Source organism: Rhinoderma darwinii, chromosome 8 (assembly GCF_050947455.1).
Source record: "Rhinoderma darwinii isolate aRhiDar2 chromosome 8, aRhiDar2.hap1, whole genome shotgun sequence".
NCBI lineage: Eukaryota > Metazoa > Chordata > Amphibia > Anura > Rhinodermatidae > Rhinoderma > Rhinoderma darwinii.
The window spans coordinates 118490018-118506661 of NC_134694.1; the positions used below are offsets into that span (position 1 = coordinate 118490018).

The 16644-nt window shown below is 43.0% G+C and overlaps 1 protein-coding gene across 3 annotated transcripts in view; it reads left to right on the forward strand.

The window, feature by feature from the left end:
- DIAPH2 (diaphanous related formin 2) overlaps positions 1 to 16644 on the forward strand; it is a 952586-nt gene that overhangs the window by 901139 nt on the left and 34803 nt on the right. Inside the window, exon 28 of one of the 3 annotated variants that reach the window (XM_075836591.1) lies at positions 12672 to 12772. The exons of the other annotated variants lie outside the window; for them this stretch is intronic. Within the exon in view, the coding sequence (XP_075692706.1) occupies positions 12672 to 12682 (11 nt within the window). The 3' untranslated portion in view covers positions 12683 to 12772. Of the gene's footprint in view, positions 1 to 12671; positions 12773 to 16644 lie in introns of those variants that run through there. 3 annotated transcript variants of the gene reach the window in all.

Genomic DNA, 16644 nt, shown 5'->3' on the forward strand with positions numbered 1-16644 from the left:
GATGGGGGTGAGGGAATAGCATAGCATGGCTGGAGTCATGGTAGAGGAAAGGCTTAGAGGAGTTATACAGGATGAGAAAAAGATGACTGCTTTCTTTCAAAAACAGTGCCACACCTGTCCACAGGTTGTGTGTGGTATTGCAGCTCAGCCTCATTCACTGGAATGGAGCTAAGCTGCAATACCAGACACAACCCATGGAGAGGTGTGGCGCGATTTATGAAAGAAAGCAGCCATGTTTTCTAATCCTGGACAACCCGTGGAATTTCTACCCCAAAAATAGCTCTCTCAGTTCTGTTTAGGAGACATGTTTTAGACTAACCCCTATACTTATTAATGGGCGGGAAACGGAGCTCTTCCTACCTGGTTTGTAAGGCATAATAAGAATAAAAATTATTGCTCGGTTCACCTGTGATTGGACGTTTCACTCTTTGAAATGAAGACTTTAGATGCCGTCCCGGCAAACACTCGTGTACAGAATTTAATTGCATTGTGCATGGTCCAACAAGTCACAGCTCTCAGTGGATATTAAACTCTTTGGAGGAAGGTTTTGTGTTTTTCGAGAAATCTACCATATGTGCTCTCAATATGTAGGAGCCTGAGCTGTAACAAATTAACTTGGGCTACTCACCTTTATGTCTAATCCCAGTAGGCAGTGGCCACTGGCCAGATTTCGAAGGCAGTCCATTAATGTCTCCAAATTCGGCACAGAAAAATGTGATATTTTCTTGGCCAGATAGTAAGATGGATTAGATCTATTAAATAGGCAAGTTCACATGAGGCAAAAAAAGAAGGTTATATTTGACAGATATATATTATTACCTGTACTAAAGCAGTGCAAAACTTCTAAAAATACATGAATGTGAGGATCCCAAATGTATTCTTAATGTGTTCATGTGAAAAAGTGCACGATAAGTATAGGAATTTCTGACTGAAAATCTTTTGGTCTTCGGTGTAATCCAAAGGGAAACTATTGTAACTTCAAGATACAAGCGACTGCTTCTAGAACTTGCTGCATCCAGCAAATGCCATTGGTTAGGGTTCCAAAACTTGCCATTGCTCTCCGAGGCTGGGAAGGTCTTGGGCCGGGTTCCCACGAAATGGATACGCTGCGTAAAAACCACGCAGCGTATCCGACCTGGAAGCCACAGTACATTCCGTCTGAAGACCGAACCACATTGTGGTGCGTCTTTTTCTGACGGAATTTCCGCTGCGCTGTTATGGCGAGGCATCCCTCCATTGCAAGCCAGTCCGGCCTCCCTGGATGACGCTGCAGCGGCAGTTTCATGGAATGTAACGTCATGTCAGAGACTGGCCTCCTGACATCTAGGCCGGCCTCCTGGGATGACGGATCATCCCATGTGACCACCGCTGCAGCCTGTGATTGTCTGCAGCGGTCATATGAAATATCATCCCAGGAGATTGGACTGCAAGAAGGAGGAGGGTGTTTTGGGTAAGTATGATTTTTTTTTTTCATATTTGAAATTGTTGCGGTGTAAATCGCTGCGAATACGCCACGAAAGTCGCAACACTTGGCTTTCTGTTGCGGGTTTTGCATCCTCCTTGAATTCAATGGGAAAAACCCGCAAAGCAAAAATCAACAAAAACGCAGAATAAATTGACATGCTACAGAATTAAATTCCGCACCACAGATCAATTTATTAACGTTTACGCTGCATTTTTTTCCCGCAGCGTGGGTATGAGATTTTCGGAATCTCATCCACTTTGCTGCTACTGTAAATGCTGCAGAATTTACGCTACGTGGGAACCCGGCCTTACTCTAGAAGAAGCCTCTTCCACCTCATTGAAATTCAGATGAAAGGGAATGATTTAGAAAGGCTTAGAGGAGCGGACTACAACCTATGGCTCTCCAGCTATTCAAAAACTAAACTCCCTGTGTAGTAACAGTTGGGGACCTCCAGTTTAGAGCAAAATTGTGTGGGGTAAAATACAGTATATACAGGGTCTTGCTGCTCAAATAAGCCCCCGTGTTTGTGCCGATTCACGTTACTACACCCCTAACCTACAAGACAGGAGATCCTAGCACTTGCTTTCTCTCTAGCCTTTTCCTCGACCCCAGGGTCAATTCTGTTCTTTTTTTGTTTGCTAATAGAAAGCAGAAAGAGCCCTGACCAGGTTCTTTGCATCCATCAGATATGAGGATGAGGGCAACCTCGGCTGGGTCCCCTCTTTCCCCGGCCCCTACAGTAGCTCTATAGACTTCTATTATATTCGGCGCACACTCAGAAGTGACCCTATGGCTTTGAAGGATCCATGGAGATAGGGGCCTCCGTTTACAACGGTCTCATCCTCTTCTCCATGTGCTGTGTGAGCTTCTGCAAGACGCGATGTTCCACTCCACTGTCAGCTGAGAACATGCCGATCAGCTCTCCTACAAGGGATTGGAGACTGGGGGCTCGTGTTTCAGGGTAGAGGGGATGCCCATTTTTTTTTTTTTCAATGAGTTTTTAGGTTTGTCCCTTGCAGCTTCATCGGGGCAACTTCCATGTTTTCATCTGACCCTTTTAGTGCTCTATACAAATGATATCCTAATGACTATGAGGTCCATAATCCAGTTGCTGAACTTAAAGGGGATGTCCAGTTTGTTACATCATTTTCAAATATACTTTCTATAGTAATTCCTTGTTGTTATTAATGGTTTACTTCCAGTGGATAAAATTCTGTCCATGGTCATGTGACGGACAGACGGGTGCACGGCTCGTTACAGTATGTGTATCAGAGCGGTGTCTTCTAATGATCCCAGAACCTGTGTGTCCATAACATGACCATGTAACGAGCCGTGCCCCTGTTTATTCATCACAAACCATGGGCTGACTTTCATTCAATGGAAGTAAAAAAATGACGGTTCCTACTGGATAACAACGAGCGGAGATCTTAAAAAAAACAGGAAAAAATATTACAGAAAGTATATTGGAAAGTTGTATATTTTTTAATTCTACAAGTAATACCATTAATTTGCTGAAACTGGACAACCCCATATTGGTGAACAAGCTGGAAATATTTTGATTATGAACCTTTTAATAATTATTATGCATCAATAAATGGTATAACTTTTATTACCTCTTGACTGGAGAAGACTACAAGATTATCTCCACCACTGGGCAAATCGTAAGAGTATTTTTAATGGATGACCGGGCAATAATTATTCCATACCAAATAGTAATTTTTGCCCTTGAAATATTTTTAGAATATCTGTCAAGTTTTGGACATGATAGATAGTTCCTGTATTATATCTAAACCTCTCCTTATAAATCTACACAGAAATTAGTTAACCTCCGGAGAAAAGTTGCTTGTCTTTGAGAGCTGAAATGTTGGATCCAGTTGACCTTGGACGAGTAACCCCATGAGACGTATTCTTCCCATCTCTATCCAGGCAGGTTGCGAACTGTGTGTTTTGTGCACAGCTGAAGCTTTGCCCCGGATACATTATTATATGACAAGTAAAAGAATGTGAAAATGATCATATTTAGACGTATGCAGACGAAACGTCTTCCAATAATGGCCAAGCTGTGCGATTCTTCCCGGAGTCAGTGTGGGGCTGTGCTTACCTCTGACAGGGAAAATGGAGAGCCCTTGTCATTGATTCATTTTAACCTTCACAATCTTTCCCACCTCTTTCTTTCTGAAGCCACATGTGATGGCAGAGAATTGTTTTCAGGCTCTCTTTTTTTTTTACTTTTCCCTTCTTCATCTGCCCGTTCTATTCGCTCTCCTTGCTGTGCGACCTTTTTATGTTTTTGGAGTAAGTGCAGCTCCTCTGACAGGACCCATTGTTCAGGAAGCCTTACAAATAGAGATTTCTAAAAAGCCCTTTACAGATCAGTTTGTACATTCTTTTTCCTTTCACTGCTGAACTATAAATCCATATATAAAATTTACAGTAATTGGCTGATTAGTGTTGTATTGACTCTAGTGGTCCATATACATTACTTATTGGTTGGGATTTATAGCTCTCTCTCTATATCTATAAATATATCTATATCTATATATATCTCAATTCAAAGAATCTTTATTGGCAGGACCAAATATGCTTTACTTGTTCTGGCAATGCTAATGTGTAAGGGACTGAGGGGTTGGGGGATAGGGACACATCTAGTGTCGGGGTATATGAGTCCATGGCATATCATGTCTCTCAGTCTATGGCGTGCAGTAATATATTGTGCCGCTATGGCCACTGTGTTTTCCTCTTCACCCAGCCAGATGTATAGTTTCTCTTCCTCTTCCATGGTAATGAAGTCTGGTAAGAGATCAGAGAGTCTCTTGTTGCAGAATTCCAGGTCAAAAATTTCTGTTGGGTTGGAATCCCACCTTGACCAGTCTGAGTATGTGTCCGGACCCAAGACTTCACTGGCATACAGGAGGATTGGGGAGATGGAGTCAAAGATTTTCAGCCAGACCGTCAATGGTGGTTTGAGGTGATAGAGTTTTCTTCTGATGGCATAGAAGGTTTTGCACGCCTTGTCTTTCAGCATCTCAATGGCTTGTTTAAAGCTTCCTGATTGGTTGATTTCTAGGCCCAGGTAAGTGTACCTGTCGGTCGCTGTGATTGTGGCGTTATTTAGTGTGAAGGTCGGGTGCCTGGGGGATTTTGAGTTTCTCTTCTGGAACACCATGATGTTGGTTTTCTTGGCATTGATGGGTAGTGCCCACGTGGAGCAGAATTTTTCTAGGATTTGCAGGTTGTCTTGGAGACCTTTCTCGGTTGGTGATAGTAACAGAAGGTCATCTGGATACAACAGAAATGTCACCTGGGTGTCATGGAGGGCGAGACCTGGTGCTGAGGAGGATTCCAGAGCTGTGGCCAGTTCATTGATGTAGATGTTGACGAGCGTTGGACTGAGGCTGCGGCCTTGTCTGACTCCTCGGCTCTGCTGGAAATCAGCCGTTCTTCTCCCGTTCACCTTCACGCTGCATCTGTGCTCTTTGTAGGAGCTTCTGATGATGTCATAGGCTTACCTCCTATTCCGCTCTCCAGCAGTTTTAGGAATAGGTCCGGGTGCCACACGGAGTCTAAGGCCTTCTTAAAGTCCACAAAACAGGCGTAAATCTTCCCATGCTTTGTATTGTGAACGTGGCTCTTGATGAGGCTGCGCAGGGTGTAGATGTGGTCAGTGGTTTGGCATGAAGCCACCTTGGCTTTGGTTGAGGACATTGTGCTGGGTGAGGAAGCTGAGGATTTTCTTATTCAGGATGCTGTTGAACAGTTTCCCCAGGTTGCTGCTGACACATATCTCTCGGTAGTTAGCTGGATCGTACCGGTCCCCACTCTTGTGGATTGGTGTTATAAGGCCTTGGTTCCAGGTTTGAGTGAAGTAGCCGGCACTCAGCACCATATTGAATAGTTTTGCTATTGCGGCCTGTGTTAGGGCATGACCACACGTGGCGGATTTCCTCCGCAACTGTCCGCATCAATGCCGCACAGAATCTGCGTTGCAGATTCTGCGGCGGATCTGCACAAAATGTGCAGTAAATTGATGCGGACTAGCTGCTGCGGACTGCGGGAAAAGTGCTTCCCTTCTCCCTATTCAGTGCAGGATAGAGAGAAGGGACAGCACTTTCCCTAGTGAAAGTAAACGAATTTCATACTTACCGGCCGTTGTCTTGGTGACGCGTCCCTCTTTCGGCATCCAGCCCGACCTCCCTGGATGACGCGGCAGTCCATGTGAGCGCTGCAGCCTGTGCTTGGCCTGTGATTGGCTGCAGCCGTCACTTAGACTGAAACGTCATCCTGGGAGGCCGGACTGGAGACAGAAGCAGGGAGTTCTCGGTAAGTATGAACTTATATTTTTTGACAGGTTGCTGTATATTGGGATCGGTAGTCACTATCCAGGGTGCAGAAACAGTTACTGCCGATCGCTTAACTCTTTCAGCACCCTGGACAGTGACTATTTACAGACGTCTCCTAGCAACGCTCCCGTCATTACGGGAGCCCCATTGACTTCCTCAGTCTGGCTGTAGACCTAGAAATACATAGGTCCAGCCAGAATGAAGAAATGTCATGGCAAAAAAGCAAGACGTATCCGCAGCACACATAACATGTGCATGACAGCTGCGGACTTCATTGCGGAACTTAGAATCTCCATTGAAGTCAATGGAGAAATTCCGCCATGAGTCCGCCACTGCTCCGCAACAGACAGAGCATGCTGCGGCCACCAAATTCCGCTCCGCAGCCTATGCTCCGCAGCGGAATGTTACGCATCGTCTAAACGAACACTTCTAAATAGAAGTGGAAGTCAATGCAGAAACGGCTCCGCTGCGGATTAACGCTGCGGAGTGTCCGCAGCGGAATTTAAGTGAAATTCCGCCACGTGTGAACCCAGCCTTACTGGCGGGCTGTGTTTTATCATTTCTGGTGAGATTCTGTCTAGGCTGCTTGATTTATTTTTTTTTTTACACCTTATGTCTGAGGTTCTCTCTGTTACTTCTTGCAGTGTTATTGGTGTATCCAGGGGGGTTTGAAAATCTTTTAGAGTTTCCTCCATCACCTTCAATTTTGAGATTTGTTTTTGTTCTTGGCTTTGTTCTTCTTTCGAGATATCTTTGTAGAGGTCCCTGAAATATTGGAGCCAGATGTTGCCATTTTGGATGTGAAGGTTAGTTTTACATTTTTGCCCGTGTGTTTCCATAATTCCCAGAACGAGTTGTCATGGAGGGCATCTTGGAGTTGGGTAAGTTTGGTGGAGATGTGTCTTTTGTTTTTTCTTTCGGAGGATGGTCTTGTATTGCCTCTGTATGTTGCTGTAGGCCTCCTTCAGACCGGTGTTGTTTGGGTCTCGGTGCTTCTTATTTGAGGCATTTCTTAGGGTCTTCCGTACTTCTTTGCACTCACGGTCAAACCAACCGTTAGGATGTATTTCTTGTGGCCTCTTGTAGTCACATCTTTTCAGGTCAGACCTCTCTGCCATGGTATAAAATATATTATTTAGGTCATTTACGGCCTGACTTACCCCTCCTGGGTTGGTCTCATACACCTTGTTGTAGAGGTTGTGAAGCATCTCCTGGACTTCTGGTCTGTTGAGTGTCTCTTTATATTTTATAGTTGACATTTTGGACCATTTAAAAGATGGTGGCAGGTTGAGGAGGCCGGTCTGATGTGGTTTTTGTGCAGATGGTTTGTTTGTGCATTTGATGTATAGAAGTAATTGGTTGTGATCTGACAGGTTCGTTTGTGGAGTGACTATGAGTGTGCCAATGTTTGTGGGGTCCATGTCCATGATGGCATAGTCTACTACACTGCTGCCTACATGGGAGTTTAGTGTATACCTTCCTAAAGAGTCTCCCTTGGTGCAGCCATTCAGTATGTGTAGTCCTAAGCTTCCACATAGATTCAGTAGTTTTTTGCCGCTTTTGTTGACGGTGCTGTCATAGCTGTTTCTCTCTTTCTGTAGGGAGTTATGACAGTCGGCCTCTGCGCCAAAGATGAAGATGTTTCCATCATTGGTCAGGTAGTCTTTATCTCTCCCCGTTCTTGCATTGAGGTCTCCGTAGATGAGAACGCTGCCCAGGGTCTGGAAATGGGCGGCTTCCCTTTGTATAATGTCAGTGCTGTCTAGATTGGAGTACGGGGACTCTGTCGGTGCGATGTATGTTGCGCAGAGATACATGTCAGACTGAGAGGTGAGGATGGAGCTGCCTATTCTTATCCAGATGTGGCTGTCTCCTCGCTTCACGGCTTTGATCTGCTCATGGAGCTCCTCTTTGTACCAGACTAATATTCCTCCTGAACACCGGCCCTGCTTGATGGGTTTGTCCCTGCCCTGAAAAGTAGAGATTTCCCTGTATCCAGTGGGCACCAGGGGTTCATTCTCTGTCCTAGTCCATGTTTCCAGGAGGATTTGTAGATCAATATTTTTCAGTCTTTGGATGTAAAATTAACGATCCAGACTTCAACAAAAGGCTGAGGTGTTGAGGCCTTGAATATTCCAGCTGCTGATTATAAAGGACGTCATTGTGTGTCCATATACCTTGTAATGAGCGGCGCTGTGTAGGACGGGCTGGAGATGTGACTGCTGGACGTGTTGTAGATATTCTTGTGTTCTATAGTCACATACGTTTTCTACATAGAGTGCTGAGCAGGGTCTTTATCTCCTCCATGTCTCTGCTCTGCGTGTCTCTGTGTGAGGCAGGGGGTTTCCTCCATGGCTTTTGCCTCTGGTGGTCTGACCTTTAGTGTAGTGAGGTGTATGGAGTTTGAGGTCTTTTCTTTGTTAGTGATGTTTCCATGATGTTTTGGCTTTGGCTGGTGTGGGATCCAGGTCTGGGGGGGGTCTGTTCAGCACAATGTCGTTTAGTTTTTTGGCCAGAAGGCTGACCCTTCGTTTGTTGAGGTGTTTTTCGTCATACAGGTGGTGACGCTCTATGGAGGAGTGTTGTGCCAGGCTGATGTTTGACATTGAGCTGAAGTTTGCTGCCAGCTCTGTGTTGATGGCCTGGGTGATCTTGTTGGGTAGATCTTTTCTTGGGAGGACGGATGATATAATTATTTTACTGCCAGGGAACTTTTGCTGTGCCGTCTTTGCTAGTTGGGTCAGTTGTTCTGCAATCTGTTGTTGCTGGTCTTGGAGGTTGTTTGTACCCGTGTGCAGTGGCATAGCTATAGGAGTCGCAGTGGTCGCAATTGCGACTGGGCCCCGAAGCCAGGGGGGCCCGCAGCCCCCCGCCCCACAGCTATAAAAAGTTACTATAGTAACTCGGGCCGCGGGCCCCTGTTACTATAGTAACTGATAGTACTTACCTTCCTGGTTCCGGAACGCAGCAGAGGTCGACGTCACAACGCTATGCGCCGCGCACAACATCGTGATCCTGGATAGAGTCAGGACAGAACTTCCGCTGCGGCTGAAGAGGAGGGTAAGATTAATATCCCTGTCTGCTGAAGCTGATTGGCGGGGTCTGACTCCCAGGAGCCGGCCAATCAGCTGTTTTGAAGGGGCTTCAGCACTCGTACGAGAGCTGCTTCCCCTTCATTCTAGTCACTTGCTCACACTGTGAAATGAAGGGGAAGCAGCTCTCGTACGAGAGTCATTAAAGTTTAAAATAGGCTGGTCAGTCTAAATCTTCTATCCCAAACTCAGTCTTATGGACATTTACTTTATTCTGCTTTTCTTGTTCTAAATAGTGATTTTTTTCCATTGTTTAGATAAATCCTTATATCTATGGTGTTTTCTTTCTAGTAGGATTTTGTTGGTGTTGCAGGAAGGTCTTACCTTTGGTTGCTCAGTTTTCTGGACTCGGCCAGACTTAATGCTCTCTGATGTTTGGTCTGTTCTATAAGAAACGTCCTTGTTTTTTTTTATTAATTTCAAATATTTTATTTTATTATATTTCTTGAAGACAATTTAGTCCTGCTCACTTCTGTCTTCCATGGAGTCTGTATTATCCAGGTTATGCCTATGTGTGTATGAAGAGTTTGTCAGTTCTCCCATACCAGATATACTAAATAATAATCTGAATAACTCTATACTTATCTAATTTGCTAATGTAGCCCAACCTTTACGGCCATTTTAAACTAGTCAATTATCGATCAAACGAGTATTTAGAGAACGCTTATTCCCGATGATTGCCCTGTGTAAACGCTCGTTCATCGGCTGATGTTTCTTGGAGCATAAACGATACTATAATAGTTGTCGGCAGCACATCTCCCTGTGTAAACAGGGAGACATGCTGCCGACATGATGGAAATGTATAGAGATGACCAATTTTAGTAACGAGCGCCCATCCCCATACATTACTGATCATAGCTCTTTATGAAAGGAGCAAGTGAGCCCCGATCTACTACGCATGCACACCGCTGTCCAAATCCCCGCCTGCACTCGGGAAAAGTCGCCGGTTCCCAAGTGCTTATTCTAAACTTGTATTTCAGCTTGCGCTGCTGCGCATGCTCAGTAGCATTGCTGTAGAAGACGGTGTGCACCTAGGAACTGACGGTTGTTCCCCAGTGATTCTAACTTACTGTTTTAGAGTCTGCTACAAGTACTAGTACTAGAGTAGCATCGCTGTCCAAATCTTAGCCTGCACTTGGGAACAGTTGCCGGTTCCCGGGTGCATTCAGTCTTGCAGAAATGCGAGTTTAGCAGAAGCACTCGGGAACAGTCGCCAGTTCCCGAGTGCAGGTGAGGATTTTGACAGCGGTGCGCATGCGCAGTAGCAGCTCCAGGCTTGTAGTCACATCAAGCACTCGGGAATAATCGGAAGTTCCCGAGCGCAAACGACATAAAGCGCAAACATGAGAACAGTGAAAGCGACCACAAAGCCAAACTAAGGTGGGGATGTGTTTTTTTTCCGACCATGGCCAGAGGAATGGGTTATGGTCGGATCCAAGGGCAACCAGTAACACAACAAAACTTCTCACAGAGGCGTGGAAATAATATATCTTTATAACAGGACAGTCTAGAAAATTACATGGAATTGCTCAAATGTAGAACGGCCATTTATGGACACATTTAACTGTATTGTAGTTCGTGGGAAAACCCCTTTAAGCAAGAGATTTAGAGAGTTACACATTCGGTATAGGAGGTGCAAGTGAAGGAGTACGAAAACCAATTGCATCTTAATCGATCGTGATCATGCCAAATAGTCCTAAAATGGCCATTTGTGCGGTGCGGTAGTTGGAGATTTGGCTGACCCCCCCCCCCCCCAAGTAATGATCTTGGCTTTGATTCTCAATGGAGAAATAGCCACTTATTCAACTTCTTGTGATCCATATGGGGGAGGAAGCATCATGGGACCTTTTTATTCATGAAAGCAATGCTGGTGACACTTCTACATTTAAAAACATCCCCAAAATTTCTGCCAGAAACGGGAATGCATGGCAGCTGGAACTTCTACTGATACCATAAAAAAATTACTGATCCAGATTCCAATTGTTAATAGAGAAATGGAGAAATAGCCATGTCTTCTTGGGAACCATGGGGGAGGGGGAAAGGTATCAGCACTTCTGTTATACTTGTAGCACTACTAAAAGTGCCTAAAGGGGTTTTCCCAAAAAATGCTTTCCTGACATGTCCATCAGATGTCAGCCAAGACCACTGACCCCCCCCCCCCCCATCCCACGGTTCCCAAGAAGGGGAATGTGTGAGTATTTCTCCATTGGCGTTTGGAACCAGGATTATACCCCACAAATAAGAATTGTATGACTGTTTCCCATGATAAAGATAGATGAAGATGTGTTGGGTGGGCTGTCGCACCCATGTGATCACAAATATATGGACCCTTATATGTGTTCTACTTTTCAAAGTACAATAAGTGAAACTATAAGAATTTCTAAAAGAAAAATTTTGCATCGAGAAAAAAAATAAAAAAATAAAAAAATAAAAAGTCCTTGATACTATAAATAAGGAAAAAACTTTATAAATATTTTTATTTGCCGACTATTTCAAACTTAATTTACGACCTTCAAGTCGATTCTTCTTTAAGAATAAGTTTGATGGCACTGTTGACCCTTTGAGATGTTTATGGAGGAAACCCTGCTGTACGTTTTTAATAAAAACAGAAATAATTATTTGCATAATAGGTTTCACATTGCCTCAGAGGGACGGTGACATTTACAAAGAGTTGTGGTGCTTCTAGCAGGCGTTTCAGCGCCATCTCCGTGTCATCTCACGCTGTGTTTTCAAGGCAACTGAATAGCGAGAAGCTTTGCTTATGAACAGAAGTAATCAGAGAGAGAGGACGAGACTTTGGTTCATCTCCAACTAGTAAACTTTTCGGTGACATACCTGGATACAAAGTGTCTTTGTAAAATCTTGAAAGTTATTTTGATACTTGAAAGTACAAAGGCAAAATGTGTAGCGCGGACTTTCCAGAGGTGGTGGTATGGACTAACTGCTAGGGGCACTACATTTGGCTGTAGTATTTGGACACTACAACAGAGGAGCAGAATAACAAAATTGACGGAGTGACGGATCAGTTGCATGACGTACACAGACTGCATTTAAGTCAATAGGGGGGGGGTCTGTTAGATGTGGTCCGTGAGGTTCCGTCGTGGTGTCTCATTTTAAACAGAAAAAACCCATAACGCTGCATGTTGCACTGCATATTTTCCTGCACATGTGGAAATCTGCAATGGAGGCTCCAAATGCAGATGTGAACAGAGCCTTAGTGCTACTTTAAAGAGGCTCTGTCACCAGATTGTAAGTGCCCTGTCTCCTACATAATCTGATCGGCGCTGTAATGTGGATAGTGGTTTTTATTTTGAAGAACTACAATTTTTGAGCAAGTTATGAACAATTTTAGATTTATGCTAATTAATTCTTAATGACTAACTGGGCGTTTAACTTTATTCCAAGTGGGCGTCGTAAAGAGAAGTATATGACACTGACCAATCAGCGTCATACACTTCTCTCCATTCATGCCCGGCTTGTTTCACTGCACGGTGTGATCTCGCGAGATCACTCTGTGACGTGACTTCCTCCCACAGTTCCTTCACCGGAGCCATGGAAAGACAGACCTCTCTAGAACGTCCCGGCACGGCTGGAGGCGAACATGAATAAAAATAAAAAAATTATATATATTTACTTTACCAACACAATGTTTTTCATAAAAATCCCGCCATGCCCTCATTGTTTTGATGCAAATTTCTTGAGATTATTACCTATAGATCGCAAGTGCGGCAACAATTACATGTATTAATTTGCATTATTTTGCTGCATTTATAGGTTTGCACTAGTGGTCACTACTGCAAAGACGACCCCCCCCCCAACTGCGTTATGACGAGGAAAGACGCTTTACTGAAATTTGCGGCACCATTGCTCATAGATCCCATTGGAGTTCCCTTGATTTTTTTGTATTTTCTTCTGATTTAATTCCTTTGTCCTCGAGACCTTCTTACTTAATCAAACATCAGCCCCATGTTGTATAAAAGGCCCAGCGTTCGTCAGGCCGCTCCATCATAGTAGAAGGCTGACCGGAGACCTGCATTACCGTGCCAAGGAGAGACAGCTCCTGCAGCAGTAACACTTGGTAAACGATGCCCTATTTAGTCTGTGCCGTGGCATACTATTTACAGAATTTAATGGCCCACCTTAGGCTGTATAACCTTTCCGTATTATTTCTCCGACCGCTCAGGGACCAGGAACAGGAGGCGAGTGACAAAAGAATTTGATGTTTTACTGGCGGAATGAATCAAATTGCATGTTCCTCTGTATTACCAGCAAAGCTGGGGGCACTCACACAGAGGCCAGTCACGTTTACAGGGGTCACCACCAAATTTCATACACTTTATTGACTAAGGCAGGTGACTGATAATTGGTTTTGTCAATAAAAAGAAAGGGAGGGGGCACAACAGTAAAAAGATAAATAGCATTTAAAGTGCTAGCGCAGAACAATAAACTTTTCAATGTCACCTTTGGACTCATGGATTTCTATTTTTGTTAAGTTATTTATTTTGTCTTTTTTGGGCTGTTAAAGTTATTTGTGTTGCTTCGCCCCAATAGCTGCCAGGTCATCAACCTTAATGAATCTGAACTTTTCCGTTTTAACAGTGTTCGGAATGGTAACATTACTGTACACCACAGTCATTGTCTATCACTGGCCCTATTTCCCACAGGTTTCAGATAGAAAGTGATGGAGTACAAGCGATCTCCCAGGTGACCCATTGTTCTTCTAGTATTAAGCAATGAAACTAGGGCAAAGTGAAAACCACAGCAGATACCTTTAAAAATGTATGAACATTAACACCCAAAATGGAAAAAAAATCACAATTGACTATAACTACTATAATACTGCCCCTATATACAAGAATATAACTACTAGAATACTGCTACCATGTACAAGAATATAACTACTATAATACTGCTCCTATATACAAGAATATAACTACTATAATACTGCTCCTATATACAAGAATATAACTACTATAATACTGCCCCTATGTACAAGAATATAACTACTAGAATACTGCTCCTATATAGAATATAACTACTATAATACTGCTCCTGTATACAAGAATATAACTACTATAATACTGCCCCCTATATACAAGAATATAACTCCTATAATACTGTCCCTATGTACAAGAATATAACTACTATAATACTGCTCCTATATAGAATATAACTACTATAATACTGCTCCTGTATACAAGAATATAACTACTATAATACTGCCCCCTATATACAAGAATATAACTACTATAATACTGCCCCCTATATACAAGAATATAACTACTATAATACTACCCCTATATACAAGAATTTAACTACTATAATACTGTCCCCTATATACAAGAATATAACTACTATAATACTGCCCCCTATATACAAGAATATAACTACTATAATACTGCCCCCTATATACAAGAATATAACTACTATAATACTGCCCCTATGTACAAGAATATAACTACTATAATACTGCTCCTATATAGAATATAACTACTATAATACTGCTCCTGTATACTAGAATATAACTACTATAATACTGCCCCCTATATACAAGAATATAACTACTATAATACTGCCCCCTATATACAAGAATATAACTACTATAATACTGCTCCTATATACAAGAATATAACTACTATAATACTGCTCCAATATACAAGACTATAACTACTATAATACTGCCCCTATATACAAGAATATAACTACTATAATACTGCACCCTATATACAAGAATATAACTACTATAATATTGCCTCCTATATACAAGAATATAACTACTATAATACTGCCCCCTAGATACAAAAATATAACTACAGTCCTGGACAAGTTTGAGATGACAAATTTTGGTTTTCAAAGTTTGCTGCTTCAGTTTTTATAGTGTAAATTTTCATTAACTCTAGATTGTTATGAACAAATACAATTATTCCTTTATTAAATCATACCTTAAAAATGACGGGCTCATTAGCCAGTAACCTAAACAGGCTTAAGCAGAAGGTCAGATAGGAGAGTATAGTGTACATAATAAGGGGTCACGATATTATTAAAGAACGATTTGGCCGGTCTGCACAGTTTTCGTTCTTAGTAGTCTCCCCGCCGTGTGTACGATACTAATGCATTGGCCGCATCAATGTCACCGGGAGATGCGACGACCCTTAAAACTCAAGGGATTGAACAGATAGTCAGTTAGAGGTGGAAACTTAGACAAAAAAAAATCCTGCAGAAAGAGGCTCAATGTATTTCCAAATGGATTCACATGTTTCATGCCAGTGAACAGTAGGTAGTCTGGAGGCCAAGCGTTATTACACCACATGATCACATCGTGTGAGGTGTACGGGTTGGTCCATGATCACCACATTGTATTTGAGAGACACTACCATATGCTTTTCCCGGAAGAAACTGATACGGTGCAACGATGACTTGGTTCCATATTACCGTTTGAAAATATGTTGCAACATCTTCCATGTTATGGTCTTGGAGAATGGATCACATCATATGTATCCACTGATATTCACACTTAGAACGTGGTTTACAAACCGCCTGGAGCTCGCCGGGTTACTAAGGACGCTTGGTCGTCACTACACCAGGATTGGCTAATAAAGTGGAGGCTCGAAACCATCCGGGACATCACGATGACGTTCTTCATACGGATTGGAGCGCTGCTTCTACGACCCCACTAGGTGGGAGGGTCTTCGTCTTTAGGCAGTGAAAGAATATATACAATTTGACCAGAACATGCTATTGGGATCTACAGTAATTATAGATTGTAATGAATTGTGATCAGATGAATTGCAAAGTCATTCCTTGCCATGATCATTAACTTAATCACAAAAACCCCAATTCCACTGCATTTCAGTGATCTTCTTGTTAGCTCAGGAAAAAGTGTTAATGAGGACAATGCAGCTGATATTACTCGGTCATGCTGATTTAATTATAAAGGAGCAGACCAGTTGCTTTAAGAGGGGGTTGGAACTTGAAATCATGGTCTTCTTCTGTTAACCATGGTTACCTCTAAGGAAACACGTGCAGTCATCATTACAGGCAAGAAAATCACTGCTTGTAGGATTGCCCCTAAATCAACCATTTATCAGATCATGAAGAACTTTAAGGAGAGAGATTAAATTGCTGTGAAGAAGGCTTCAGGGCACCCAAAAAAGTCCAGCAAGTGCCTGGACCATGGTGTCAAGAAGGGCAGCAAAAAAGTCACTTCTCTCCAAGAAAAACCATCAAGGACCGACTTACAGGAATTGGACTGGAGGAGGACTGGGATAAAGTTATTTTTTTCTGATGTAGCCCCTTCAGACTGTTTGGGACATTTGGACGAATGATTGTCCGGAGAAGAAAAGATGAGCGCTACCATGAGTCCTGTGTCATGCCAACAGTAAAGCATCCTGAGACCATTCATGTGTGGGGTTGCTTTTCATCCAAGGGAGTGGGCGCACTCACAATTTTAGCTAAGAATACTTCCATGAATAAAGAATGAGATGTAAACATCCAAGAGCAACTTCTCCCAACCATCCATGAGCAATTTGGTGATGAACAATGTTTTTTCCAGCATGGACCATGTCACAAGACAAAAGTGAGAACTAAGGGGCTCGGTAAACAAAACATTTGAAATTTTGAGTCCATGGCCAGGAAACTCCCCAGATCTCAATCCCATTGAGACCCTGTGGTCACTCCTCAAAAAGCGGGTGGACAATCAAAAAACACAGAAATTGTGATAAACTCTAAGCGCTGATTAGGTAAGAAT